Source organism: Zea mays, chromosome 1 (assembly GCF_902167145.1).
Source record: "Zea mays cultivar B73 chromosome 1, Zm-B73-REFERENCE-NAM-5.0, whole genome shotgun sequence".
Classification (NCBI taxonomy): Eukaryota; Viridiplantae; Streptophyta; class Magnoliopsida; order Poales; family Poaceae; genus Zea; species Zea mays.
Window position 1 is genome coordinate 35,918,002 of NC_050096.1, and position 26,997 is coordinate 35,944,998.

The following is a 26,997-nucleotide window of genomic DNA, read 5'->3' on the forward strand; positions in this document are numbered from 1 at the left end:
ACAAAGGTAGTTAAACACAAATTGGAATAGTATCACCACACTTTTACAGGCACAGCTATCAGAAATGAAAAAGACAGGGGTCAAGAGCTATTTTCTTGAACAATCAGGAGAGCTTTGTGTTAAGAATTGATATATCCATTGAAATTTTGGATAATCTATTGATTCCCCAAAAAGTTGAATTTTCTTGGTCTAGAAATTATGACTTATTATTGAATAAGAGAACCATACATGCAACTTCTGATAAAGTAAAAATAGCTTACATTGTTCAACAGCAGCTTCAACAGGTTCTGTTATGTCAGTGCTGACTACTGGAAGTTGTCCCGCTGTATTCACAACACTGGGTGCCTGAGCCAGAGCATTCTCCAATGCACTTCTCCACTCATTTAGGTCTTCTGTAGTTTCTGCCTGCTCGATGAAAAATCACACCTTTAAATCCATATATGATACCATGAGCCTTATTAATTATTTTTTGACACCCAAATTGCAACCCTAATCCCAATGACGCACTTGTTGCCTCACTAGTGAACCCTAATCCCAATTACACACTCCCAGTGCCAACCCTCCTATAGTAACTAAGAAACTGAATCACCGTACACAAGCAACCTTAAGGGTGAAAGTGCGTCCGTCACGGCCATCAGGAAACACGACTGTTATAAGTTTCCTTTCTTCTTTGACTATCATACTGAAACATTGCACAAGATTATAAGCTTATAAGATATTTTTGAAGGAGATTTATACTTCAACAAATATCAACATTAAATTCACACCTTGCAGTGTTATTCAAGTCAATTCCACCAAGTGTAACAATTGGTTCACTTCCTCTGGGAGGGGGAACATTCTGCAAGTAAATCAGAAAATTGGGGATAATTGCAATGTTTGTGCATAACCTAACATTTCAGTTTGAATAAATTACTGAGCCAGATCCATAGAAAATTTCACCAGTTTTACATGTGGCTGCAATCATGTATACCGCTTGAAAATGTTTACATGGACAGCAATTAGTAGAATTATCATTTTGGTTTTTTGCACAGAATCAAACTATAGTACCACATCACTTGTATTTATAGGTTCATTCAGCTTTCCTGTACATTATGTAGGTATAGTGGATAATGATACAATGACCTAGATCAAATCAGAATGCTAGTCTGTAGTTCATCTGCTATGATGCTAACAGTGGGTATAACTTGCTTTACTTGATTAAAGCTCAGGTAAACCTAAACAAGCAGATGGAGATAGTGAGCCACACAAACTTCTTGTTAAAAATATTCTGTAGAGTTTAGGTGTAGATGCTAAGAGTTGGGTTCATATACCTATTCTTCCACAAAACAAATTTGTGGAATTTATATGTCAAGTTTCACAAGGCTAACAAAATATCAGAACAGAAAAGATCAAACGAGATCTGATCACCGTGTGAGGGTCCATACAGGTATTAAGGGGTCTAACTCAGCCTCACTGCATAAAGGTATCATCACCTAATGTCTTCTTTCAGAATACACTTCACCTTGGAGTGTGCTTTATTAAAAAAATAGTCCAAACAACAATTTAAATCATTCAGAGTATTGTAACTGAAGCAAAGAGACACAACAACATACATTTTCTACAAAATAGTCTTAGACTAATTAGTTAAAGAAAATAGAACAGCATAGAAGGAATGGTAACAATTCATCTTACAGGATCGCTCCTGAAGAACACTAATGATGTCCTTGTAAGAATAAACCAACGCTTTTTCCATACTGTCCAGCCAATCCCTGTAAGCTATCCAATTTAATGAAATGGAAAGCGTAGTGTAGACAGAAATATGTAAAACTTCAAGTTGAAAAGAAGTGGTGAAATGTAAAGATGACAGAATGAAGCATCCAAACTTCTATAAAAGGTTCCACATTAAAAAGGATCAGTTGAAAGCAAAAAAAAAACTGACCCACCTAATTACACTTCAAAGATAACTTCCCCTGCTAAATGTAGTTAAAATATGGAAAATTCTTATTGTTCTACGTTGACCTGTTGCACTAAGTATAGGTGCAGGCAACTTGGAAACTATCTTATATTCCTATATGTAGAATAGTGTATGGCTGAGAATTGATTGATTAGAATGAGGGGGTAGAGGTTACATATATATAGGCAAGGATCACAAGGTTTATAGAAACACCCAATCACAGATTGATCCTTGCCTAATCAACTCATATACCCTACCTAATCTGGCCAGCCTGCATGGGAAGGTAATCATGTGACTAGCCCTGATTCTAGCTTACCAAAACTGACTAACATGCCCCCGCGGTCTGATCATCGGTGGAACGAACATTCAGACTGGTCCCAAAATCCACAAAGATAGAGGACAGAAGACCCTTGGTGAATATGCCACAAGCAACGCGTTCCCGCACAAAGTGGAGGTCGATCTCGATGTGCTTGGTACGTTGATGCTGAACCAGGATGGAGGTCATGTAGATTTGATTTTTTGAGCAAACGCAGGAGAGCTGCGTGTCATTTCATTAAGAAGAAAAAATACAAAGAGGGGCAGGACAAGACTTTCTGGCCCCAATTACAGACCGCGGCTAAGGACAGCGCCACACACAAGGTAGAGAACGATCACTAGCTTCACCGAATTACGGTGGAGTCCCCGAGGGGAGCTGACGCGGCAGGAGGTCTTGGAGGGCTGAAGCTCTAGCCAAGCACCAAGTGCGCCCTTCCTCGACCACCGCTAACACCACGTTTTGAACACAAGGCCTAGAACCCTCAAAGACACAAGAATTACGATGATTCCAAACCTGCCAGGCCACTAGGATGATTAGGGAATTGAGTCCTTTCCTCATGTCCTTTCCAACACTCTTGATGCTTTGGCTCCACCAGTTTGAGAAATGCGTGCAGTCCAGCAAAGGGGCAATGGGGAGCAGACCAAACTTGCTGAGGATCGAAGTCCAGACTTCACGGGCAAAAACACAAGAGATGAGGATATGTTGAATGGTCTCGTCGGACTGATCACAAAGAGGGCATGCAATAGGATGAGGCAGCCCTCTTTTAGCAAGTCTATCGGTTGTCCACACTCTGTTCTTGATTGCCAACCAAATGAAAACTTTGCAATTCGAAGGTGCCCAGGCCTTCCATACTCGCCTCCAAGGGGCAAAGGTTATGGACCCAGCGAAGAAGGCGTCATAGGCAGACTTGCTAGAATAGATGCCATGCTTAGAAAGGCGCCGAGTGTGACGGTCCGAAGTGTCATCCTGAAGCTTTATACTGTCGATGAGGTTCCAAAGCTGCAAATATTCCACAAGCACTTGTACAGACAAGAAAAGCCATGTAGATTGCACCGATGTTATCACAAAAGACCATCGAGGCATGACGCAGTGGTGATTGCAACTCGATGAGGAGCTGACGCATCCAGGATGCCTCGGCGACTGCGTTGGTGACGACACGATACTCAGCTTCAGCGTTGGAACAGGAAACCGTGTTTTGGCGCTTGGATGACCATGAGATGAGATTATCACCTAGGAATATTGTGTAGCCTGAAGTAGATTTGCGAGTGTCGGGGCATCCAGCCTAGTCTTCATAAGAATACACCACTAACTCCTTGACGACGACAGTCATCAACCCCAAATGCAGGGTGCCTCGAACGTAACGTAGAATGCACTTCAAGGCTGCAGATGGGGTTCCCGAGGATCATGCATGTGAAGACAATCTGTTGAACAACATATGCAAGGTCAAGTTGAGTGAAGATCAGATACTGCAATGCACCTGCCAGACTCTAGAAATCTGAGGCATCCTGTGAGCCAAAAGGGGTACCAGTGTTAGCTGAGACCTTCGGACTGGTGTCAACAGGGGTGGTGCATGACTTGCAGTCAGCCATATCAGCTCGATCGAGAATCTCCAGTGTGTACTGGTGTTGTGATAGAAACAGGCAGCCATCACAATGCTGAACACGCATCCCCAGAAAATGATGTAACTCGCCAAGATCCTTCATTGAGAACTCCTTCTGAAGAGCTGCAATACTGCGGCGAAGAAGTGTCGTAGAGGATGTTGTGAGGACAATGTCATCCACGTACAGAAGTAGGTAGATGGTGTTGCCCCCGTGGTGGTAGATGAGCAGCGAGGCGTCGGTGTTGGCGTTGATAAAGCCGAGAGACAGCAGGTAGTAGGCGAAGCGGCTATACAAGCATAGAGGGCTTGCTTAAGGTCGTAGAGAGACTTAGGCGGCACACGAAGTCGGGGTGCTGGGGGTCCTCAAATCCGGCTAGTTGAGCAGCATAGATAGTCTCGAACAATGTTCCGTGGAGAAAAGCATTCTTCATGTCAAGCTGGAGGACTGCCCAATTGCGGAACAAGGCGAGAAAGAGTACTGTGCTGATAGTAGTAGGCTTCCCAACCGGACCAAATTTGTCATCGAAGTCGATGCCGGGCTACTGAGTGAAACCTCAAAGAGTACTGGGCCATTAGCGCTTGTTGCTGCTAGGCCATTAGCGCCTACTGTTGTGGCGGTGCTATTGACGGAAGCGAGGGTGGCGGACGAGGCCCTGGTACGATGAGCCAGGGATTGTAGTATGTGGGGCACGGACTGTTGGGTGCCTAGGAACTGCCCGCAGTCAGATTGGAGCCGCCACCTTTGCGGTCATCCTTATTGCCGCGCTTGCCACCTTGATCGCGGCCACCACGTCTGCCCTTGCTATTGGAAAACGAGCCCCTAGAGTTGCCACCTTTGCTGCCCCCAGAGCCAAAACCTAAGCCCCTGGAGGAGTGCTGGGACGAGTCTCCGGAGCGAGTGTTGGGGTTGCTACCGATGCCGATGACGAGAGCCGTCGGGGGAGCAACTCCCATAGTGAGCTCCTCGAGGACAAGTTTGTCGCAGGCTTTGAGGAAGGTGGGGAAAGGACGCCCGCGCTAGAGATGACGACCGACCGGGGCGAAGCCCTCGTTGAGTCCACGAATCAGATTGAGAACGAGTGAGCGATCGGAGACAGGTTCACCCAGGTCATGGATATCATTAGCTTTCGTCTTGATGCGCTTGCAGAAGTCCACGACGGGAAGATCGCCTTGGACAATGGTGCGATGTTTGGTTTCGAGGATGAGAGCGTGTGTCTCCCGATTCCCAAAGAAATGGCTTTCAATGGCGAGCTAGGTGGCGCGAGCGGTGATGACGCAGTTGCCGCGGCGCATGACAATGTCGACAAGGTCGCCGGAGAGGGTGTCGTAGAGCCAGGAACGGACGACGCAGTCCATCCACACCCAGTCGAGCGAGTCGAAGGGGAAGATGGCCAAGAAGGTGACATGGTTTGCTGATACCATGCAGAATAGTGTATGGTTGAGAATTGATTGATTAGAATGAGGGTAGATAGGTTACATATATATAGGAAAGGATCACAGGGTTTATAGAGACACCCAATCATAGATTGATCCTTGCCTAATCAACTCATATACCCTACCTAATTTGGTCAGTATGCATGGGGAAGGTAATCATGTGACTGTCCCTAATTCTAGCTTACCAAAACTGACTAACACTATAGACATTCAACCTTCTTAAACACGCAAGAGGGTTATGCATCATTTCATCAAGAAGAATAGTACGGGGGTTCAGCTTTCCTAATATTGATGCATCAAGGTACATATAGTTTTTGCTATTAAAGATCCTAAGCTTTACCACATATCTCTATAAAAATGTATATGCACTTTTAGTGGTGCACCAGGGTCGATTTGCTGTGCTAGCTTCGCCCAAGAGTGTAGTACAAAAATACAAATACAACACACACACACACAAACACACCAACACCATTAGTTAAGACTTGACCAAAGCTTCCTTCACCAAAATTTTTAAGCATATGTTTTATAGGAAATATAAACAGATAACATATGTGTCAGCGTCCAAAGAAGGTCATACATGCAGACGATGCCAAAATACCTTCCAAGGATCCTAATGGAAAAAATTTACCAACGGCCCGGCTATGGCCGGACACATGTTCCTAGGCCTCGCGCCCCGGATGACCTATAAGGTAGGGGCATCATTATCAGAGGACTTGATCTCAAGACCTCCTAGACCTATAAGGTTGTCCAGATACCGTCGTCCACAAGAAAGATCGAAACTCGGGGTCCCTAGGGTTCCGAGACACTCCAGTCTTTAGGGAGCTCCTAGACTTAGAGTTCTCTCGGTCACTCAGGCCCCTCGAATCTCTGAGGCCCCCGACCTAGGAGCTTTTACCAATGGTCGAGCCTCGAGGCCTCCCGGTACCCAGGGTCCTTAAAAAGAAAAACAAAGCCCTAATCCGGCTAGGTTGGCCCCTGCCCGCTAGGGTAGGACGACCCTTGAAGGTACAGTGCTACATTCAACCCTAGTTTCGATGGCCTCATGATGTTGGCGATCTAGATAAGGCTCTCGTCCATCACATTAAATGTCATGGGTGACGTTATGGTCAAATAGGCGCACTGTTGTCACGATAAGGTAATAGACATACTCAACACCACTATTCGATATGTGTCGTCGTCTGTATAGTCTATAGCCACGCTTGAATGCGCCAAAGTACTAGCAAGAATTATAAAATATAGACTGCTACACTGGATACCAACTACTTTGTACACAACAGTGCAGACTTCGGTACCTGTCATTTTGACAAGTCATGTTTGCCTTTATAATAGGACATATCTAACACTGTAGCAAGTCATTCGCAACACTATGGCATGATCAGAGCTTGTAACTCTCTCCTCCCTCGACCTATAAAAGGAAGGAGTAAAGCAGAGTAGAGGGGGGTTGAATCCGACCAACATCTAAAAGGCAAACATAGAGGTGAAGTAGACAGAGATAGTATGAACTCTCACTAGAACAAAACATAAAGGAGAGTTAGGAGGTCAAGGTGCTCAGTTATATCTGAGCTTATAATATTCTTTACCTTTGTGTTCGTCAATCCATCATACACAAAAGGACGTAGGGTATTACGTGTGGCGCAGCCTGAACCTCCATAAACTTTCTATGTGTTGGTAATCAGGCTACAACTAGGATCAACATGCATGCAACCTATGCCCCTATCTCTATCCACAAACTTTCCCCCCTCTTTTGGGTGTGTACGGTACCCCAGTATCGTATCACGATGATAATATGATTTTTGGTCGTGCTATTTAGAGCAAGTAGATTGTACCATGGTCCACTCAAAATGAAAGTACCTCTCCCTTTTTCCTTTCTTTACTTTAATTTTTCTCCTAACTTAATGAAATGACACGCGACTCTCCTATATCGTTCAAGAAAAAATGACGAGTAAAATTCATGGGTGACCCTCAAACTTGGTAAGGGGCGTCTCACCTGGTCCATGTACTCTCAAAATGTTATTTTCGGATCCTTAAACTTGCTTCTAGGTCTCATCCGCATCCAAACAGGGCCTAACCCGCTCTATGCACTAATGTGCAAGCTAATTGTGCATTGATGTGGACCTGACAAGTGTCCACATGTCAGCCTACCACTCCTCTCATGTGGGACCCATTCATCAGTCCCTTACCCTATCGACTCAACCATCTCTCCCTACCTGCATTGTGTCGTCGACACAACTGCCTTCACGGCCTTGACCTACCATGTGGGCCCTCGCCCGTGTGGGGACCTCGCTCGGTGGCAATGTTGACCCATTCTCGGTTTGTGTAGGGCCAGCCAGTTGGATGTCTAGCTCACATTAACGTAGCCCGGTTTGAGGCCAAGCTCGTCGGTGCTTTGCCTAGGGTCAACCTCGCCCCATCCGTAGCATCTGTGATGGATCCACATGCAATGCCCGCAACCAGCCTCGCCTCACCCCCACTAATGCGCTTCGATTGTGGCGGCCCCAATTGTAGCACTCACAACAGTTGTGGTGGCTGTCAAGGGCGGTAGTGCCCAAGGTAGGAGGACCTCGGCTACGAAGCTCGTAACTTTGATCCGTGGTGGTCGGCAGGGTTATACCCCCACGCCGAGCTACACGTCGACAGAAGAAGCTCTCCTGGTCGCCGGCTTAAGAGAAGAGTGGGAGAGACTTGATAGGTAAATGCTTGATTTCCTTTCCAAAGTGCCATCATACATGGCTATATATAGCCGGCGGCTTACACAAATGGAGAAGGTTCTCCTTGATTGTAGACTAATCAAATAGGAAGGATACTAATCAGCTAGCTACTTTCTCTTCTAGCCAATCTCCTTCTATGTTTGTTGCATGCACAATCAATCAGGCGGTCGCCTTCTATGTTTGCTGCATGCACAATCAATCAGGTGGCTACTTTCCCTCCTAGCCACTCACCTGCTGCGCCTGTGCCTTTGCTGCCTGCTCGGCCCGGTGCACATCGCGGGCTCTCCTACGCCTGGCGTATGTGTGGCCGTACATGACATCTCTCCGCTCCTCGAGAAGCAGCTCGTCCTCGAGCTGAAAGGTGGGGAATTTGGCGGTGAAAGTGTCCATGTCCTCCCAAGTTGCAGATGCGGGAGACTGATCTTTCCACTGCACCAGTACCTGGCGCACTCCGCGGTTGAGCCGGGTTCGGACGGCCCTATTTGGCTCCAAGGTGACGGCCCCATGGTGAAGTGGGGGTAGTGGCGGCGTAACCTGCGGCGGTGTGCCGTGATACTTTTTGAGGACGCCCACGTGAAACACATCGTGGATACGAGCGCGGGCCGGAAGTTCGAGGCAGACAGCGACCTCGTTGATGAGCTCCCGCACGCGGTACGGCCCATAGAACCGGGGCTTCAGCTTGCCGGTGGTGTCAGTGGCGAGGGAGGCAGGGGAGCGTTGTCGGAGACGGAGCAGCACCCACTCGCCCACTTGATACGTGACGGTGCGGTGTCCCTGGTCATAATACTTCTTCTGGACAGCCTGTGCCTGCTCCAGCCGGTGGCGCACATCAGCTAGGAACTCTTCGCGCTCCTCCATGGTTCTGGCCACAGCCGCCACCCGTGTGTCCCCCGGCTCATAGGACCGGATGGATGGAGGATCACGCCCGTAGACGATCCTGAAGGGCGTGTCGCGGAGAGAGCTCTGGTAGGCGGTGTTAAAGACGTACTCCGCCCATGGGAGCCACTGCAGCCACTGGCGAGGCCGATCGCTCGTAAGGCACCGCAAGTACATGATGATTACCCTGTTCGCCGATTCGGACTGGCCGTCCGACTGAGGGTGGAAAGCCGACGTCATGTGGAGGTTGGTTCCCATCAACTGCATGAGCTCCCTCCAGAACTTTGACGTGAACACGACGTCGCGGTCCGACACCATGGACCGTGGCACACCATGGAGGCGTACAATCTCCACGAAGAACGCCTGAGCCACGGACTCTGCTGAGTATGGGTGTGCCAGTGGAATAAAGTGGCAGTACTTGCTGAACCTGTCCACCACCGTCAAGATGACAGACTTGCCGTGCACTCGGGGCAGGGCTTCGACGAAGTCCAGCGCCACGTCCGTCCAGACTCCCTGCGGAATCGGTAGGGGAAGGAGGAGTCCGGCCGGGTGGAGATGCTCGGACTTGTGGCGCTGGCAGGTAGGGCACTCTCGTACATAATCTTGGACCACCTGTTTCATGTTAGGAAAATGAAAGTCACGTCGAAGGCGGTGTAGCGTGCGCTGAACCCCTTCGTGGCCCTCGGCGTGCACAGCTGCCAGCAGCTCTCGGAGCAGTGGTGAGGAAGGTGGTAAGTAGAGCCGGCCCGCGTACTGGACCATCCCATCAACCACCTCCCATGGCGCACGCCTGGTGCCCGCCTGCACCTCGTCACGAATGGCAGTGAGGGCGGGATCGGTGAGCTGCGCCTGACGCCAGGACGTCGAAGCGCGGGGCCGAGAGAGCCAAGAGAGTCCCATCGTCCGGCGTGTCGTGGCGGGAGAGGGCATCCGCCACCACATTGGTTGACCCCGGCTTATACTCGACGGCGAAATCGAAGCCCAGGAGCTTGCCGACCCAATGGTGCTGTGGGATCGTTGCGAGCCGCTGGTCCAGTAGATACTTGAGGTTGTAGTGGTCGGTTTTGACGATGAACCGGCGTCCCCAGAGATACGGCCTCCAGTGCCGGACCGCCAGGACGAGGCCGATGAGCTCCCGTTCGTAAGCCGCCAGCGCCTAATGCCGGGGTGCGACAGCCCAGCTGAAAAACGCGATGAGGTGGCCTCCCTGGACCAGCACCGCACCGAACCCGTGGGACGATGCGTCGCACTCAACGACGAATGGCTTGGAGAAGTCTGGCATGGTGAGGACGGGGGCCAAGGTGACCGCGTCCGGCGTCCTTGAGGGCGGCTGAAAGGGAATTAGGCTTACACCTAGTCCCTAAATAATTTTGGTGGTTGAATTGCCCAACACAAATATTTGGACTAACTAGTTTACTCTAGTGTATAAGTTATACAGGTGCCAAAGGTTCACACTTAGCCAATAAAAAGACCAAGTATTGGGTTCAACAAAAGAGCAAAGGGACAACCGAAGGCACCTCTGGTCTGGAGCACCGGACTGTCCGGTGTGCCACCGGACATGTCCGGTGCACCAGAGGACTCCACCTTCAAAGTCGTCACCTTCGGGAAATTCCAGAGGCGACTCCGCTATAATTCACCGGACTGTCCGGTGTACACCGGACATGTCCGGTGCTCCAAGGAAGAGCGGCCTCCGGAACTCGCCAGCCTCGGGAATTAATTTCAGCTGCTCCGCTATAATTCACCGGACTGTCCGGTGTAACAGCGGGGCAACGGCTACTTCGGCGCCAACGGCTACCTGCGACGCATTAAATGCGCGCGCTGCGCGCGCAGAGGTCAGGCACGCCCATGCTGGTGCACCGGACACCCTACAGTACATGTCCGGTGCGCCACCGGACATCCAGGCGGGCCCAGAAGACAGAGCTCCAACGGTCGGAACCCAACGGCTTTGGTGACGTGGCTGTAGCACCGGACATGTCCGGTGTGCACCGGAGTGTCCGGTGTGCACCGGACTGTCCGGTGCGCCATCGAACAGACAGCCTCACCAAACGGCTAGTTTGGTGGTTGGGGCTATAAATACCCCCAACCACCCACCATTCATAGCATCCAAGTTTTCCACTTCTCAACTACTTACAAGAGCTCTAGCATTCAATTCTAGACACACCAAAGTGATCAAATCCTCTCCACACTCCACACAACGCCCTAGTGAATAGTGAGAGAGATTTGCTTGTGTTCTTTCGAGCTCTTGCGCTTGGATTGCTTTATTCCTTCTTGATTCTTTCTTGCGATCAAACTCACTTGTAATTGAGGCAAGAGACACCAATCTTGTGGTGGTCCTTGTAGGAACTTTGTGTTCCAAGTGATTGAGAAGAGAAAGCTCACTCGGTCCGAGGGACCGTTTGAGAGAGGGTAAGGGTTGAAAGAGACCCGGCCTTTGTGGCCTCCTCAACGGGGAGTAGGTTTGCGAGAACCGAACCTCGATAAAACAAATCCACGTGTCACACTCCTTATTCGCTTGCGATTTGTTTTGCGCCCTCTCTCGTGGACTCTATTATATTTCTAACGCTAACCCGGCTTGTAGTTGTGATTATTTTTGAGAATTTCAGTTTCGCCCTATTCACCCCCCCCCCTCTAGGCGACTTTCAGCGGCAAACGCCTCCGCGGCTCCTGCGCTCCACGAGAACCCCTCCTTCTTCAATAAGGTCGTCAATGGCGCTGCGACGGTACCGTAGTGATGGACGAACTTCCGGTAGTAGCCCGTCAGTCCCAGGAACCCCCGTACCGCCCTTGCTGATCGAGGCGTGGGCCAGTCCTGGATGGCCTGGACCTTTGCTGGATCCATGGCAACGCCTGCTTCAGAGATGACGTGGCCGAGGTAGCCGACCGTCGTCGCGCCGAACGCACACTTGGTGCGTTTCAGGAACAGCTGGTGGCGTTGGAGCTCCTCGAGGACAGCGCGGAGGTGTCGAAGGTGTTCTCCCCAGCTCTTACTGTAGATCAAAATGTCGTCAAAGAACACAAGAACAAACCGACGAAGAAATGGTCGCAGCACGTCATTCATTAAAGCCTGGAACGTTGCCGGAGCGTTGCACAGCCCGAACGGCATCACCAAGAACTCGTAAAGGCCGTCGTGGGTGCGGAAGGCCGTCATGTGGATGTCCTCCGGACGCATCCGGTCCTGGTGGTAGCCCGAACGCAGGTCGAGCTTGGTGAAGAATTTCGCGCCGTGGAGCTCGTCCAGCAACTCGTCCACCACCGGAATCGGGAATGCGTCCTTGACGGTGAGCGCGTTCAGCGCCCTGTAGTCGACGCAGAACCGCCAGGAGCCGTCCGGCTTCTTGACGAGGAGGACTGGTGATGAGAACGTCGAGTCGCTGCGTCGGACAATGCCCTGCTCGATCATGGCGTGCACTGCCGTTCGAGCTCGTCCTTGTGTGCCGCCGGGTATCGGTACGGGCGGACCGCCACCGGCAGCGCTCCCGATTTTAGGATGATCCGGTGGTCACGGGAGCGTTTGGGTGGAAGTCCGCGGGGCTCGGTGAAGACGTTGCCCAGGGAGTGGAGTAGGGCGTCGAGGAGGGGCTTCTGGGCTGGCTGGAGCTGTAGCATCGGCGTCGGAATCGTCGTGACTGTGCGGAGGACCGGCTTGTCCGCGGGGGAGAGGCCGGTCCAGCAGACAGCGCGTCCCTCGCGCTGGAACTGTATGGTCCGCGCGGCGACGTCGCAGACGATGGGTCCAAGGGTGCCCAACCACTGCGTGCCGAGGACGAGGTCGAAACCGGCCAAGGGCATGACGAAGAGGTCGACGTGGAATATGTCGCCATGCACCCTGATCGGCGCGTCGCAGATGACCCCCAGGCAAATGATGCGCTCGCCGTTGGCCACGGTGGCGGTGAGTCGTGGGCGCGGTTGGATGTGCAGCCCGGAACGGTGCGCTGCACGCTCTCCGATGAAGTTGTGCGTTGATCCCGTGTCGAGGAGGGCGACCAGCACTGCGGTCCCGAGGAACGCGCGGACCTGCAGCGTGTCGAAGGTGGGCACCCCCGCCACGGCATGTAGGGAGTAGATGGGGGCCTCCCCTGCTGGGACAGCATCGCCTGCGGCGTCGTCTATCATCTCAAGTTCAACGTCGTCGATGTAGAAGAGGCGGCGACAGGTGCGGTTGTGGCCGCGGGCGTACTTCTCATCGCAGTTGAAGCACAGCCCGAGTCGACAGTGTTCTTACTGTTCTTCCACGGAGAGACGACGGCCCGGATGTCGCTCGCGTGCGGCTGGTGCAGCACCCGCCGGCGGTGCCGGTAGCGCGAGGAGCGGGGGCGCCTGTGGTACGGCCAACGCCTGCTGTGGTTTCATGGTGGCCGGGAGCGCGCGATGCGCCGGTTTGGCCGGGGCCACCGCCATCTTGTCGAGCTCCATCAACTCCACTTGTCGGGCGAGGCTCATGGTCGCGGCCAGCGTCTCCGGGTTGTGAAGCCGGACGGCGTGGCTGAGGGGTGGGAGCAGACCGCCGGTGAAAAGCTGGACTCGCTGTGATTCGTCAAGCCGCCCGGCGCGGAAGAGAAGGCTCTGAAAACGGTTGGAGTATTCCTCCACCGTCCCGGTGCGTCGGCACTCCGTCAGCTCGAAAAGCGGTGCCGAGCGCAGCGCCGGTCCGAATCGCAGATCAATGAGATCTTTGAATCGTCCCCATGACGGCGTGCCTTCGTCGTCCTGAAGTTGCATGAACCACTCCTGAGCGACGTCTTCGAGGTTGTAGGCCGCCATCCCGACGCGCTCCTAAGCAATGGTACGTTGCTGACGAAAATAGGACTCACACTTGTTGATGAAGAGGCGCAGGTCAGACTTGCCGTCAAAACGGGGAAATTCCCACTTCTGGAACCTGGGGGGCCGATCCGGTTCGCGAGGAGGCTCCAAGCGAATGCCGCCACCGACGCCGGATGACGAGGATGCCTTCTCCTTCATGAAAGCCATCTCAATCTTCATCTCCTTGATCTCCGTCTTGAGCTCCGAATGCCAGGATTTCATCATCTCCATGAGGTCGGCCATGGATGGTTCCGACATGGTGTTGGAGTGACCGGTGGAAGTGGTAGAGGCTGAGGGCGAAGGTGGGGTTGAGGGCTGTTTAGTGGCTGCGTTGGTGGAGGTTGATGGTTGTGAAGAAGACGAGGATCGTCGGCTTCGTGATACCAGGTTGTCAAGGGTGGTAGTGCCCAAGGTAGGAGGACCTCGGCTACGAAGCTTGTAGCTTTGATCCGTGGTGGTCGGCAAGGTTATACCCCCACGCCGAGCTACACGTCGACAGGAGAAGCTCTCCTGGTCGCCGGCTTAAGAGAAGAGTGGGAGAGACTTGATAGGTAAATGCTTGATTTCCTTTCCAAAGTGCCACCATACATGGCTATATATAGCCGGCGACTTACACAAATGGAGAAGGTTCTCCTTGATTGTAGACTAATCAAATAGGAAGGATACTAATCAGCTAGCTACTTTCTCTTCTAGTCAATCTCCTTCTATGTTTGCTGCATGCACAATCAATCAGGTGGTCGCCTTCTATGTTTGCTGCATGCACAATCAATCAGGTGGCTACTTTCCCTCCTAGCCACTCACCTGCTGCGCCTGTGCCTTTGCTGCCTGCTCGGCCCGACGCACATCGCGGGCTCTCCTACGCCTGGCGTATGTGTGGCCGTACATGACAGTGGCCTTTCCAGTAACACTTGCGGTAACCATACTTGATATAGAGGGAGAAAATGGGAGGAAAAAATAAACAGAAATATATTTCACACACAAATGGGCCCCAAGTGTTAGAGATGGGGAATAGAAGGGAGAGGTGAACTTGACCTGTGACACATGTCACGTCCAGGTTAACTCATGGAGTGGGTTGAGCAACTTTTGGACCTAGATGAGATCCGAAACCAAGTTTAGGGAGCCAAAAAAAACTTTTTGAGAGTATAGGGACCCAGATGACCTCTTGCCAAATTCATGGACCAGCCATGAATTTCACTCATGTTATCTAGCTTTTATATATAATCCACTATGTTGGCTGATATCCTATCATCTAAGATTCATGGTAATATAACAATACACATCACAATATAGTTTGTCATGGTTCTAAAATCTGCTTAATGAATATTCTGATACACATAAGATAATGAGATTACTGCTATGACTTCTCAATATGTATGTTTTTCTGTCTTCTTTTACTTGAAAGCCCGACCATTGGTAAATTTGGAAGTTAGAAAGTTATTATGTTGCTCTAATTTTAGACCATCAGAAGGATAATCATCCTATGTCATATACATACGAAAACTTTACCACAAGTTAATGTAGGCATGTGAAAACAGAATTTATGTGTAGTACCAGCAAGAAATAACACCTTTAGATGAAAGCAGTAAATTTCCACTCTTAAGGACCTGCAGTAAAAGAATAAGTGGATCCTGAATTAATAGTATTTATGCAGTTCCAGAAAGGACTAAATGCTGGTTGAAGTGCAACTGAGACTTAGCCATTTAGGAAGCGTAAATCTAAAGTAAATAATAGCTCTACAGTGTATCACTTGCCCTAGGAAATCTAATCCCCATTACAAGTCTATCTCAACATGCATGCCATCCACATCATACTCCCACTAAGGGCTTGTTTGTTTGGAATTATAATCTGCCCAGATTATATAATCTAACTTATTTTGAACTAGCACTTAGCTCAAAATAACTTAGATTATATAATTTAGGCAGATTATAATTCCAAACAAACAGGCCCTAACTATCTAAATCATCTCCCACAAATAGACATGGCATCCCATTAACTTCCAACCTCTTAATTGCAAGATATCAGCATCACCTCCACTTAATTCCATTCCAAATTCTTCACAATCCCCGCAGCAAAAAGTGGGGTATCTTCTAGTAATAGAACATTAAAAGCCCATTGGGAGAATGCCCTTTGCATCTTTGCCTTTATGTACAACCAAACACAGCTTCGTGAAAACACATTTTTTAACTGCAAGAAAATCCAACGGACCTGACAGTTTGGACAAGTTGTTGGTGAATTTTCGCCACCGTCGGATTTATTTGTGATCTGAAAATTGGAGTCGCCCGACCCACATTGGCAGACCTTGAGTTGACCGACATTCTCAGGGGACTGCGAAGATGATACATGTCAAGAGTATGAAACAAAGAAGTTTTTTTTCTCTAACAAAAACAAAGCAGGTTGAATTAATACTCAGAAAATTGCAACAATCCAAAGATGCAAGACCTTTTGGAAATTCAGTTTACTTAAAAAGAGGAAACGTGCAAGATTTTACATGAGCAGTAATGTGTATATACTGTTAGCAAAAACAATCTCGTGAGCAAATCAGAGAGAAAAATGGTACCATTCCAGTAGAACAGTGAACTATATGAATAAAATAACAGCCATTTTATCCCGTTGATCAACCAAACTGAGCTCTATCAACTCGCTTTGTATTGCAACATTACATTAATCCAGTATCTTTTAAGTGAAACCCAGAATCAACTGAACTTCACTAAAGTGACATGGTAAAATCCAATAAAAACTACACAAAATCACTAAAAGGATTAGGACATGGAAAAGATAGGCGAATTAAGAATGTAAGTGAAACATATGTCCTCCCTTACTTGCTGGTAAGAAGTCCTGAATTCCGGAGCTGACATTTTCTGCTCTAGGTTGCTGACTTATGAAGACCTCAAGATGATATCTATCACACTGATAAGTACAGTATTACTAATGATGATTTCATTATAGATATTCTATGCAGGAATAATATAAAAGAAAGAAACTACCAGGTTCCAACAGGAAATCATGTTTTAGTGGTTTCCTGTTGGAACCTGTAATATGGATGAACTCTTTTAAATTTGAACTAGCTTTATAAATTCTTGAGTAACCCTCTTCATGCAAAAAACTCAAATTCCTCATGTTCACAACGAGAAAAAAAACAATGACGTTACTAATCCATGATCATGCACAGTGACTGAAAATATGTGCATGAACTATCAGTTAGCTCAATTGCTGATCTACCAATCCTATGGATTTGTAGTATCATACAAATTATAGCTAAGCAAGAGCAACTGTGATGTGATCTTCTGAATGCCAATCTAGTTTCTCATAGGAATAGATAGGTTTTTTTTTTTGGAAAACGCAGGAGAACTGCGCCTCAATATATTAAGAAGAAGAGATAAATCCAGATCAAAGAGATCTGGACAAATTACAAGGCCTCCTCAGGGAGGCCAGAAACACAGGAAACTGAAAAAATCCATCAAACTAAAAACTCCCTAGTCTCCAGGAATTAGGGCAGCAAGGTATGAAAGACCCTTAGCCCCAGCCATCTCCCAAGACTGCCTCTCCTCCCTGGCTAACTTAATGGACAGATCTAAACTAGGAGTACAACCATCAAAAACACAACTATTACGATGCTTCCAGGTTATCCAAGCTCCTAAGGCCACAAGAGAATTAAGACCTTTACCAGGGATACCAGAAGCCAACCCAGAAATCTGCTCCCACCAAGCCATAAATGAAGAATGTCCTGGCTGGGGAGCCAGTCTCTGAAACCCAAACGGTTTAAGAAGAGTAAACCAGAACACTCTTGTGAACACACAGGAGACGAGGATGTGATCAATAGTTTCAGCTTCCTGGTCACAAAAGAGGCACCTAGCTGGATGATCTAAGCCTCTCTTCGCAAGCCTGTCAGCGGTCCAGCATCTCTTGTTAGCAACCAGCCAAAGAAAGAACCGACACTTTGGAGGTGCCCAGGTTTTCCAAATCAGGTGATAGAGACCAAAGGACGTTGACCCAGCAAAGAGGCCCTCATAAGCCGACTTAGCCGAGTATTTACCATCTGCTGCAATACTAAAAATGTGCTTATCCTCCACTTCAGGCTGCAACACTATTTCTGAAAGAAGCTCCCAAAGATTCAGATAATCCACTAGAACTCCCACAGACAGAGCACCCTTTATATCAGATATCCATTTTCTGTTGGCAAGAGCTTCAAGCACAGTTCTTCTATTTGCAATCCTTTTAGGAATGATGGCGAATAACCTAGGCGCCAGACTACACACATTCTGCCCCAAGATCCATTTATCTGTCCAAAACAGAGTGTGTGCTCCATTTCCAACCTTAGAGACCAAAACAGTGGAGAAGAAAGCTTCTGCCTTTTTTGGAACTTGGATAGGGAGATTTGCCCAAGGTTTTTCTGGATCAGTTTTATGAAGCCATAACCATCTCATACGAAGGGCCCAGCAAAATTCCTTTAAACTAGAAATACCCAGCCCTCCCAAATGGAGGGGTCTGCACACCCTTCCCCAAGCAACCAGACAATGTCCTCCCCTGACTTCCTTGCGGCCTTTCCAAAGAAAACCCTTTCTAATTTTATCAATTGCCTCCAAAGCCCATTGAGGAAAATCAATGGTCATAGCCAAATAGATGATCATACTGGAGAGCACATGCTGAACCATAATCTTCCTACCGGCTCTTGTCATAAGATCAGCTTTCCAACTCGGAAGACGGTCGGCCACCCTGTCTATGATAGATTGAATCTGTTCTCTGGTCAGCTTATGAAGGGAGAGTGGAATTCCAAGATATTTGCAAGGGAATTCAGACCTCTCAAAAGGCAATAAGGAATAGATAGGTTACCAGAAGGTACTGAAACATATAGCTTATTTTAGTTCTTCATGGTCAGCTTCGGATTCACTGGATTGAATTCAGCATAAACCACAAGTGTGAGCTTAAGTTTTTATTCCACCGTTTAAACCTGGAGTATCATATAGCACAACATAGTCACAAAGAGAGGGACATTTTGAACTATGAAAACTCTCATTGTCTTGTTCAATGTAACAGAATATACTTTTTAGAGAACGAAAACTATACTAGAAATGATAGGCTGATAAGACCGTCTTCCACGGTTCACCCATATGGTCACCCAAAACATTGTTTTGCACTGTAGAGTGTAGACTGCATTGTTCACATAGTGGAGTTTAAATATAAGGATGTGGATGGGTACGCTGCTGGAGATAGCCTAAGAGTTGAAGTTCCAACATCATGGAGCGGTGGAGCCCACAAATAATTGAACTTGGCTTCAACGCAAGTTTAATAATAGAGCTCATAATGGACTCTAAATTCTTGCCATGACATCTAGAACCAACAATAAAAACATTCAAATAATGATGTTGGCTATAAGGTTGGCTCTTAGATTATTATCTTGTCTCTTTCTCTTTGATCCTTTTGACTTAGAGTCCGTATAGCAGTTGGCTCTTGCATGAGAGCCCACTTATCTTACTTTTTTATGTCTCTCTCTTCCACACTTATAGCCCATTGCTATACTTGCTCTCATGCTAGCAGTTAGGGTGCCAAAACATAAGCTTTCTAATAAATGGTTTTTAAGAGTTAAGACAAAAGTAACTGCAAATTGTCTATATATATATTGAGCTTCTGAGAAGAGAGTTCAGGCTGCACGGCATCAAAGCACCTTTTCTTAAATGACCCAAACTCTACTTAACAATCTTCAATAGATCGAACAAGATATCACCAAGGAATCTTGTGCTAAAATAAAGACGAGCGAACAAGTTTACACTGCACATGACACGGACCAATAATTGTCTTCAAAATCTTGTCATTTCTGACCGCTAACAAAAGATCCCCCGGATGAAAAGCCACACCCGCAACGATCCGCATGCACTGCGCCCTAAACCAATTGATCTAATTCGTAAATGAAGCACGCAACGGGCCACCCCCCCTCCCGCATGCAACAGCAACGCCGCGGAGAAAGGCTCTTCTGACGCACAAGCGGGTGTCCCCAAAACGAATGCAGCCTGCACAGCATCCTGAAGCCAGATGAACACCCGGCAACCTCATTGTCTCATAGACGCCTGGATCCCAACCTACGAAGGATTCCGCACACCACCCCCTGAAATGCGCAACGCGCACCGATCGAAGAGCGGAGGCGACAATGCGGCTCACCTGCGGGCACGTGCGGCCCGGAATCTCACGTCGGCGCGCGCGGAACCGAGCCTGCCACCTCCTCTTCCTTCCTCTCTTCTGTTCGCGCGCGTTCCTCTCGATCCCCTCTCCCTCCTCCTCCTCCCGCCTCCGCTCCAGTCTCCCGGTTCTATTTCCTCACACCGCTCGGCCTCGTCCCTCACGCCCGCACTTCCTACGGACCCAGTCACATGACCCGGACCTGACGTGTCATAGGCTCATAACAACGGTCCGATTCCCTTCGCGTTCTCCACTTCCGTTCCGCTACGCCACGAGCTAGAGCGAGCGTGCGGACCGGATCAAGCGACTGGGTCCGTAGGATCTCGATGCTAGGTACGTGGCGGCAGATCAGGGGCTCATTCGTAGAATCTCATGCCGTGATGCGGGCGTAGCGGGAAGCACCGAAGCACCAAGCACGTCCTGACGAAAGAGCAGAGTCGTGGGAACGGGCACGCAACCATGCACAGATCACAGATGCACTGCTTGCGGTGACCCCACCTGCTCTTGGGCGTGTGCCCCGATGTCACGCTTTTCCCACCTGCTCACCAGCCGCTGTACGTATCAGGGCATGTATAGTAAGTTGCGTTTTTCCGATCATTATATACACCTATGGTTTATATAACCCAACCTATCTAAACCTTATATCTTATTTATTAGAAGCATTAAGATACGGCTCATTTATATAGATTATATGAATTTAATGGTATATAGAATTTGAGAATCGTACTAAAGACGTTCATTCGCTAAAGGTATATACAGTCATCTTGAGATAATATGTTGTGGTTTTCTAAGCACTAGATACGTCTAAGAAACTCGTTCATACAACCTAATATATATAAATCTTGTATCTTATTTACTAGATACCCTTAAAATATGGTTCATTTATATGGATTATATAAGTTTAACAATATCTAGACTCGATAACCGTGTTAGATACATTCCTTCGTCAAAATACATCTCTTGCTTATGTTTTTTACCCTTAACTCTTAAATACTCCTTAGGCCTTGTTCGGTTATTCCAATTCCATGTGAATGGGAGTGTATTGGAATGTATTGGGATGGATTTTGACTTGCTATAAACCGACTCAATATCACTCAGTACGCATTGATTAATGGTGAAACGAACAAGGAACAAGGTACGCCTCTTGTGTTTTTTTATTTACACTTATCTCTTAAATACCTCTTAACATACGTGTTATTTATGTAACATGCCCTCAGTAGGAATATGCTGTGTGGTCTATTTGGGTAATGATCAATCTAGGATTTTCACATGGTTTCATCACAAATGTGCGTGCAACTCTCCCCGGTCATTGGCATGACCAAAAAAAAAACCGTACCGTCCGAGTAGCGAGCAACTAACCTGTTCTGCTACATGCCTGCACTCTGCACATCGGGACTGTGAGGCCGGTCCGTCCGAACGATTCCCCTGAGACCCTGGCTGATCTGAAAACCACTGCAACTTCAACCGGAGGACCGACATCGACCCATGGCAGTTCACATCGGGACTGCAGTGGAATGGCAAAACCACAAAAGGACGGTACCTGTTGTGCCGCAGCATGCAAAGCCATGTGCCTCACGGACGAACCCGGGGGCCCTCTTCATGGTAGCAACAGAACAGACGAAACACAGCACCACTCTCATAAACAGACAAGCAATGCTAGTCATACGTACAAAGCGTGACAAACAGTACCGCCACAGACAAGAAATGCACCCAGCAGGAGCAACCGACCCTTGGGATTCGTGCAAGAAGCGACGTGGTAACTTGAAAGTTGAAACGTATAAAGGGTTTTGAATCCGATTCACAGCCACAGAATTTTAAGTACAGGCACTGGTAATGAGACACGTATCAAACTGCCATATGTAGTGCAGTGTAAGCGTTTGATGTGATTCGTGCAGAGTTTACCAGTGCTGATGAACAATGACCACTGTTCACACGCTCAGTTGTCCCCTCTTGGTTCGGCGTCCTCGTCGAGATTGATGCCTGAGATGCTCATTTTCCCTATATTTACTGCAAATCAAGGAACAATGAATGAAATACAACACAAAAAGGTTGTGGTCGTGGCCACAGCCGCTGGAAAATCTAGCTGTTGAATGAACATCATGTGCTACTGATAAGGGGCTGCACACTGCGTCTATTTAGCACTTTGTATAGACTTAGGTGCTGTTTGGTTCTGAGAATATAGACCGTAATCCATTTACAGTGATAATGGATACCATTGTTTATGTTTGGTTATCCATTTACAGTGATAATGGATACCATTGTTTATGTTTGGTTAAACATTTACAGTGATAATGGATACCATTGTTTATGTTTGGTTGGACATATCTGCAACGGAACACACTGCTATCCGATCCCAACCTACATAACTCTGTTACCTCTATCCGATCCCTTTGCCGGGTGGAGGCGATTTAAGGGAGTGAAAATAATTAGCACACCCAATCAAACAAATGGCGGTATCTTTTGCACTGTAACAGTAAGCACCGATTTTAGATACCATTGACGTTGCCGTTACCTGCTTTGAAACAAACAGCACCTTAATGGTAATCCATGCTATCTAATGCTGTTCATCCGAGCAGATTCTGCTCATACATGGCCTATTTACAGTATTCATGTTGAACATTTCTCGTAATTTATGCAGAGTCTTAGTGCTTACCAACTGCGTCCAGTCCACACAGATTTGGCATATATTTGGCAATATGATCTTCCGCGTCTTTATCAGCCTTCAGCGTCTCGCATTCAAAGGAGAGCAAGACTTTCTGATTTCCGTGCTCCTTCTCAACCAAACCAACAATGTCATCTTCCCACCTGCACAGCAGTTTATTTGTCTTAGGGGAACCGATATCATTCTAGGAACCCACTAACAGCTATAAGCAAATATCTACATAGCAGTGAGGGTTCATGAACAGCATGGAAAGCATAAGTCTTAGAGAATTGAGCATGTGATTACTGACAGAACAGAAGCATCAGCATTGGCGCATTAATTTTATTAAGGTACCACCGTGCAGCTGTTTGCTGTTGTCCAAAGAAACACTATTATCTTGTAAAAAAAGATGACATGTTCCAACAATTTTTTGTACTAAAAACTCAGATTGGCAAGTTGGACTTCAGAAACCAAAAATAAAAAGGAATTAGGGGGCTTGAATTCATCAATATTCAGGTGTATTAACTTAAGAAAGAACTTAAGCATCAGTCCATTATGCAGCTATGGCCTGCTCTAATGTTTGGCTGATGTGGCATTGTGTAGAAAGGACCTTGTTGGGTGGGTGAGTCACCTGGGCTGTAATGGTTAGTTTTTTTTTCACTGGTTTTCCTTTAGTTAACCATGTGATTGACAGTTTCTAGGCCCAGATTCACACATAAACCGGTCAATTCTTCTTAAGTTAATTGTAGGAGCTCCCTGCCCTTTCCTAAGGTTGTTTGGGAAAAAAAAGAAGGGGCCTTGCTACCTTTAAAGCACTGGCATGACTCATGGTATGTAGATGGCACACCATCTACATTAATAAGCAGTTATAAATTATGAAGTGTTAAAGTAGTACCACATCTTTGTTACAAGATTAGAGCTGATCAATCATAGCTCTTTGACTGCTTGAATAACACACCAGAATGAAATAGCTAAATATAGAGCTTGCTGAAAATAAGATTATAAAACTCGACCTGCGAGGGGTAAGATAGCCCCCGGGCATTGTATTAAAAAGAAGATCTTCTCACACAGGTCGAGATAACCCACAAACCCCTACCCTATTTATACACAGTGTCACCGAAGCTCATACGAGAACGACCGCAGCCGAGGCCAGGCCTTAGATCTGTGCTTTGACGTAAGACAAACTGGGGACTTCTTTTAACACCAGCTTAAAATTCGCTTCCATCGGGAGTCGAACTCAGGACCTAAGGGATGTTACTTAGACCACCTAACCAATTCAGCTAAAAGCCCTTACAGGCTTGCAGAGATTATCAAGCACGTAGCTCCATAGACGTCTTGAATGAATAACCTAATTAGAAAATACTATATAAGTTGGTATGCTTTGCGGCACACCATGCAGGACCACATCTAAAGTTGCAGAATAATGAACTTACATTTGTTGGTGTGCATCTAGATTCTGGACCATTAGCATCCAGTTGCTATTTCATGCCTTGCTGCTACCAAGATTAAGGGATGATAGCAATTTTTGAAATATGTGTGTACACACATATATATACACATGTACACACATACTCACACACCCACACGCGCTCGCACGCACGCACACACACACTTAGCAATAATCCAAACCGCTATCATTTCTAGATTATATTAGATTACTCTTAATATGTGGCGAAACATACTGTTGATGAGACTAGCTCGAAGACACTACAAAAAGAATTTTGCTGAATGTGATACAAAATATGGTAACAACATTATGTTCCAGAAGTTCCCAAAAAATAAGACAAGAATTACTAGTACTAGCATAACTTGTTAACTGCCAATGGGACACAAGAAGCCATATAGATTCTCCATTCATGTACAACGACAGAAATTTATGCAAAATCTCACATATGAGCAAAAAAACACCACATTGTTTGATGAGAAGTAAATTCAGTAGCACCAAACTGAGCTGTGAAATCAAATGAGCAAAATTTACCCATGCAAATGGTCAATGTTTTGTAATCGAGCAGCATCATGGCCCCTGCATTCCACCACAAGCACCTTCTCTCTCTTGCTCTGCCACATCAGCATCACAGATTGATGAGAAAAGCTAATCTCGGCCCACAAATATCACACCTTCTGGAGAAAGTTATTCTTTGTTGCACAAATAGCGCGGTTTACTGAGAAAAAATAGCCTCTACCACAGAAGCCACATAGTTCCATGAGAAAAGATTAGATCTTTTGGCTCTATCGCACAAATTTCACAGTTTCATGAGTCTCTTTCTTAATATATTAATACGCAGCTCTCCTGCGTGTTTCGAGAAAAAAAATGAGGGCACACATTTACCCTAGTGCTTGAGCCTAGTGCACAAAATCATTCTAGGTGAGGTATGGCTTCAAATTCCCTGTCCTCCTCTTATTTAAAAAAAAGGACATGTAATTTTATCCTTTCGTGTTAATATATAACTAGGTGTGTGAGTATGATCTTTTTACATCAACTATGATGGACTTTTTACATCAACTATGATGGACCAGAAATAACCAGGACAGTTTTTAGTTAACGGCAGTATAATTGATTAGTACAAGCTATGCTTGATGGAGGCAAATACATAAGACATGCCTCACCTTAAAATCAATGATGGTGAGCTTTATAAGGCGGTAGTCCTCTCCTCGGCTACATTCCCTCTCGCAAGATATTGCTAACATAATAGAAAAAGGAAGAAAACAGCAAAATAAGCTAAAATCTTCTTATGATAATATATAATTTCAAACTTATCTTGTGTTCTATATAGCAAAAAAGTAAAGACACAGGTGGTGAACTGGTGCAAAGAACACATTATCTCACTGAAACTATACACCGTATCTACCAAAAAGATCAAAGTGACTAATCTAGCCCTTTTTTACTGAATCTAAAATAATTCAGTAGCATAAAAAGGAAGCTCCTGATTCAACAGGTTATACAACAGGTTATACAGTTTTACTTTTATACGTACATTTTGTTTCCAAAAAATGCTGTGTATAACAATGGAAATGTTGATCTGGTGACTGGTATTGCTCGGGATGGTGGCGCCAAAGAGAGGTGACATAATTCCAACAGATGAGAAACCCTCTTATGATTTATAAGATTACCATTCATCTTGTGCATTGAAAAAAAAACACTAGTGACTTCCGTTAGAATTTAGAAATGAGAATAACATAACAATATTTTTCCCAAGCGTGAAACTTGGAAGGAACCAACAACTGCTGTAAGGGGAATGGGGAGAGATGAATACGGGTGCCGTGTAGCCCGTAGCAGATGGAGTCAGGGAGGCGAATGAAATGGCCGGAGATGGCACCGGTAGGCAGCAAGGCGATGGAAGCGACGCCTTCCATGGTCACGCCGGCATCGCCCTCCTCGACGACCTGCCCCGCCTCAGCCACCAGCTCCAGCGGCTGGTAGTTGCCATTGATCCTGTCGACGGCAACGCCATCCTCGACGACCTGCTCCGCTTCTGCCTGCGGCGGCGGCGGCTGGTGGTTGCCATTCGCCTGACAAACCGAGACCGAACCCATAGCTCCCCCTGCGTCGAACACCGACTGCGCCACCTACGGTAGCGAAAACGACTATGAACAAGTTTCCTGTCACCTCTCACGACTCAGGGCATGCCCTATAAACAAGTTCAAACACCACATGGATTGGCTATTATCAAATCGATGAACCAATTACACAAACCCCTTCAGCTGTTGTCACCAATTACGACGGCGGTAGGGAGAAAAATGCACTCACCTCGTCCCCGGGCTCGACAGCCGTCAAATCCTTGGTGGGTGAGCCTTTTGTGGCCGGCGCCGCCACCAACATGATCGAAGCTGAAGGGAAACGTTACCGCGCGACCGCCGCCACCGCACACCGGCGTCGACTCGTCCCTTCCCGCTGCCCTCCTCGACAGTGTGTAGAAGGAACGATTTGGAAAAAAATTCGGCCCTTGCAGCCTTTCTGCATGTTTTGGGCCACCGCTGCAAAACAGCCCTATCTGGCCCTTTCGTGACTGCGCCCTGAAACCAAATCATGTTCAGATTTCTACAATTTGGTGTACCTTTTCATCTCACTACATCAAAATCGCGGTGCATATTATCCCCTACAAATAGTAGTGGTATATATCTGTCGGCATTTCGACCCCGGGGTCCCTGGACCGACGAGTAAATTGTCGCCGCGTGTCCCTGCCCAGATGGATTGGCGCGGGATGGAACACAAGATATGAGACAAGCCTTGTATTATCCTGCACCAGGGGTGCCGCTCGCAGTAGGGGTTACAAGCGCATCGCGTGAGGGAGAGAGAGAGGGGGACACAGAGCTCGTCCGCCACTTCCCTCGCGCGAACCCCCCTCAGGGTGGCCCTGGACTTCCCTTTTATAGAGGCAAGGAGAGAGTCCAGGTGTACAACAGGGGAGGCGTAACTATGCGCTAACGTGTCCGGCAGTGGAGTGCCTAAGCCCTGTGTACATGCCAACGTGGTCGTTGGAGGAGAGCTTGGGCGCTGTACATGTGATGGTGTGGCCG

At 47.5% G+C, this 26,997-nt stretch overlaps 2 protein-coding genes across 16 annotated transcripts in view; both read right to left on the reverse strand.

Moving 5' to 3' along the window:
- Positions 1-20,024, reverse strand: part of LOC103633789 (rho GTPase-activating protein 7) — a 49,031-nt gene extending 29,007 nt beyond the window's left edge. For 3 of the 13 annotated variants that reach the window (XR_004850505.1, XM_035960315.1, XM_035960314.1), the window contains exons 1-7: positions 16,487-16,574; positions 15,873-15,992; positions 15,235-15,271; positions 1,672-1,748; positions 768-838; positions 595-682; positions 261-405 (exon numbers count right to left, since the gene is read on the reverse strand). Coding sequence is in view for 12 of the 13 variants with exons in the window: in XM_035960315.1 (XP_035816208.1) it covers positions 261-405; positions 595-682; positions 768-838; positions 1,672-1,748; positions 15,235-15,271; positions 15,873-15,992; positions 16,487-16,522 (574 nt within the window). In the remaining variant the exon portion in view is untranslated. Of the gene's footprint in view, positions 1-260; positions 406-594; positions 683-767; positions 839-1,671; positions 1,756-15,218; positions 15,272-15,872; positions 15,993-16,486; positions 16,575-17,331; positions 18,616-19,820 lie in introns of those variants that run through there. The other 10 variants (XM_008655487.4, XM_020545885.3, XM_035960317.1 and 7 more) reach the window with 8 other exon arrangements.
- Positions 20,025-21,454: 1,430 nt separating this feature from the next.
- On the reverse strand, positions 21,455-26,493 carry LOC100193947 (uncharacterized). Of its 3 annotated transcripts, XR_004853350.1 has the most exons (7): positions 26,228-26,493; positions 25,734-26,046; positions 25,087-25,160; positions 24,458-24,537; positions 22,492-22,643; positions 22,214-22,350; positions 21,455-21,845 (listed from the first exon to the last, which is right to left on the reverse strand). XR_004853350.1 is itself a non-coding variant. In XM_023301174.1 (6 exons), exons 2-6 carry the CDS (start codon positions 26,011-26,013, stop codon positions 21,775-21,777), a joined length of 657 nt encoding a protein of 218 aa, XP_023156942.1. In that variant the 5' UTR covers positions 26,014-26,108; positions 26,228-26,468; the 3' UTR covers positions 21,455-21,774. The 3 variants fall into 3 exon arrangements, 2 of the variants coding, with proteins under 2 accessions (XP_023156942.1, NP_001336770.1); XM_023301174.1 differs by lacking the exon at positions 22,214-22,350 and having other exon boundaries at positions 25,734-26,108; positions 26,228-26,468; NM_001349841.1 differs by lacking the exon at positions 22,214-22,350 and having other exon boundaries at positions 21,457-21,845; positions 26,228-26,473.
- Positions 26,494-26,997: the final 504 nt, after the last annotated feature.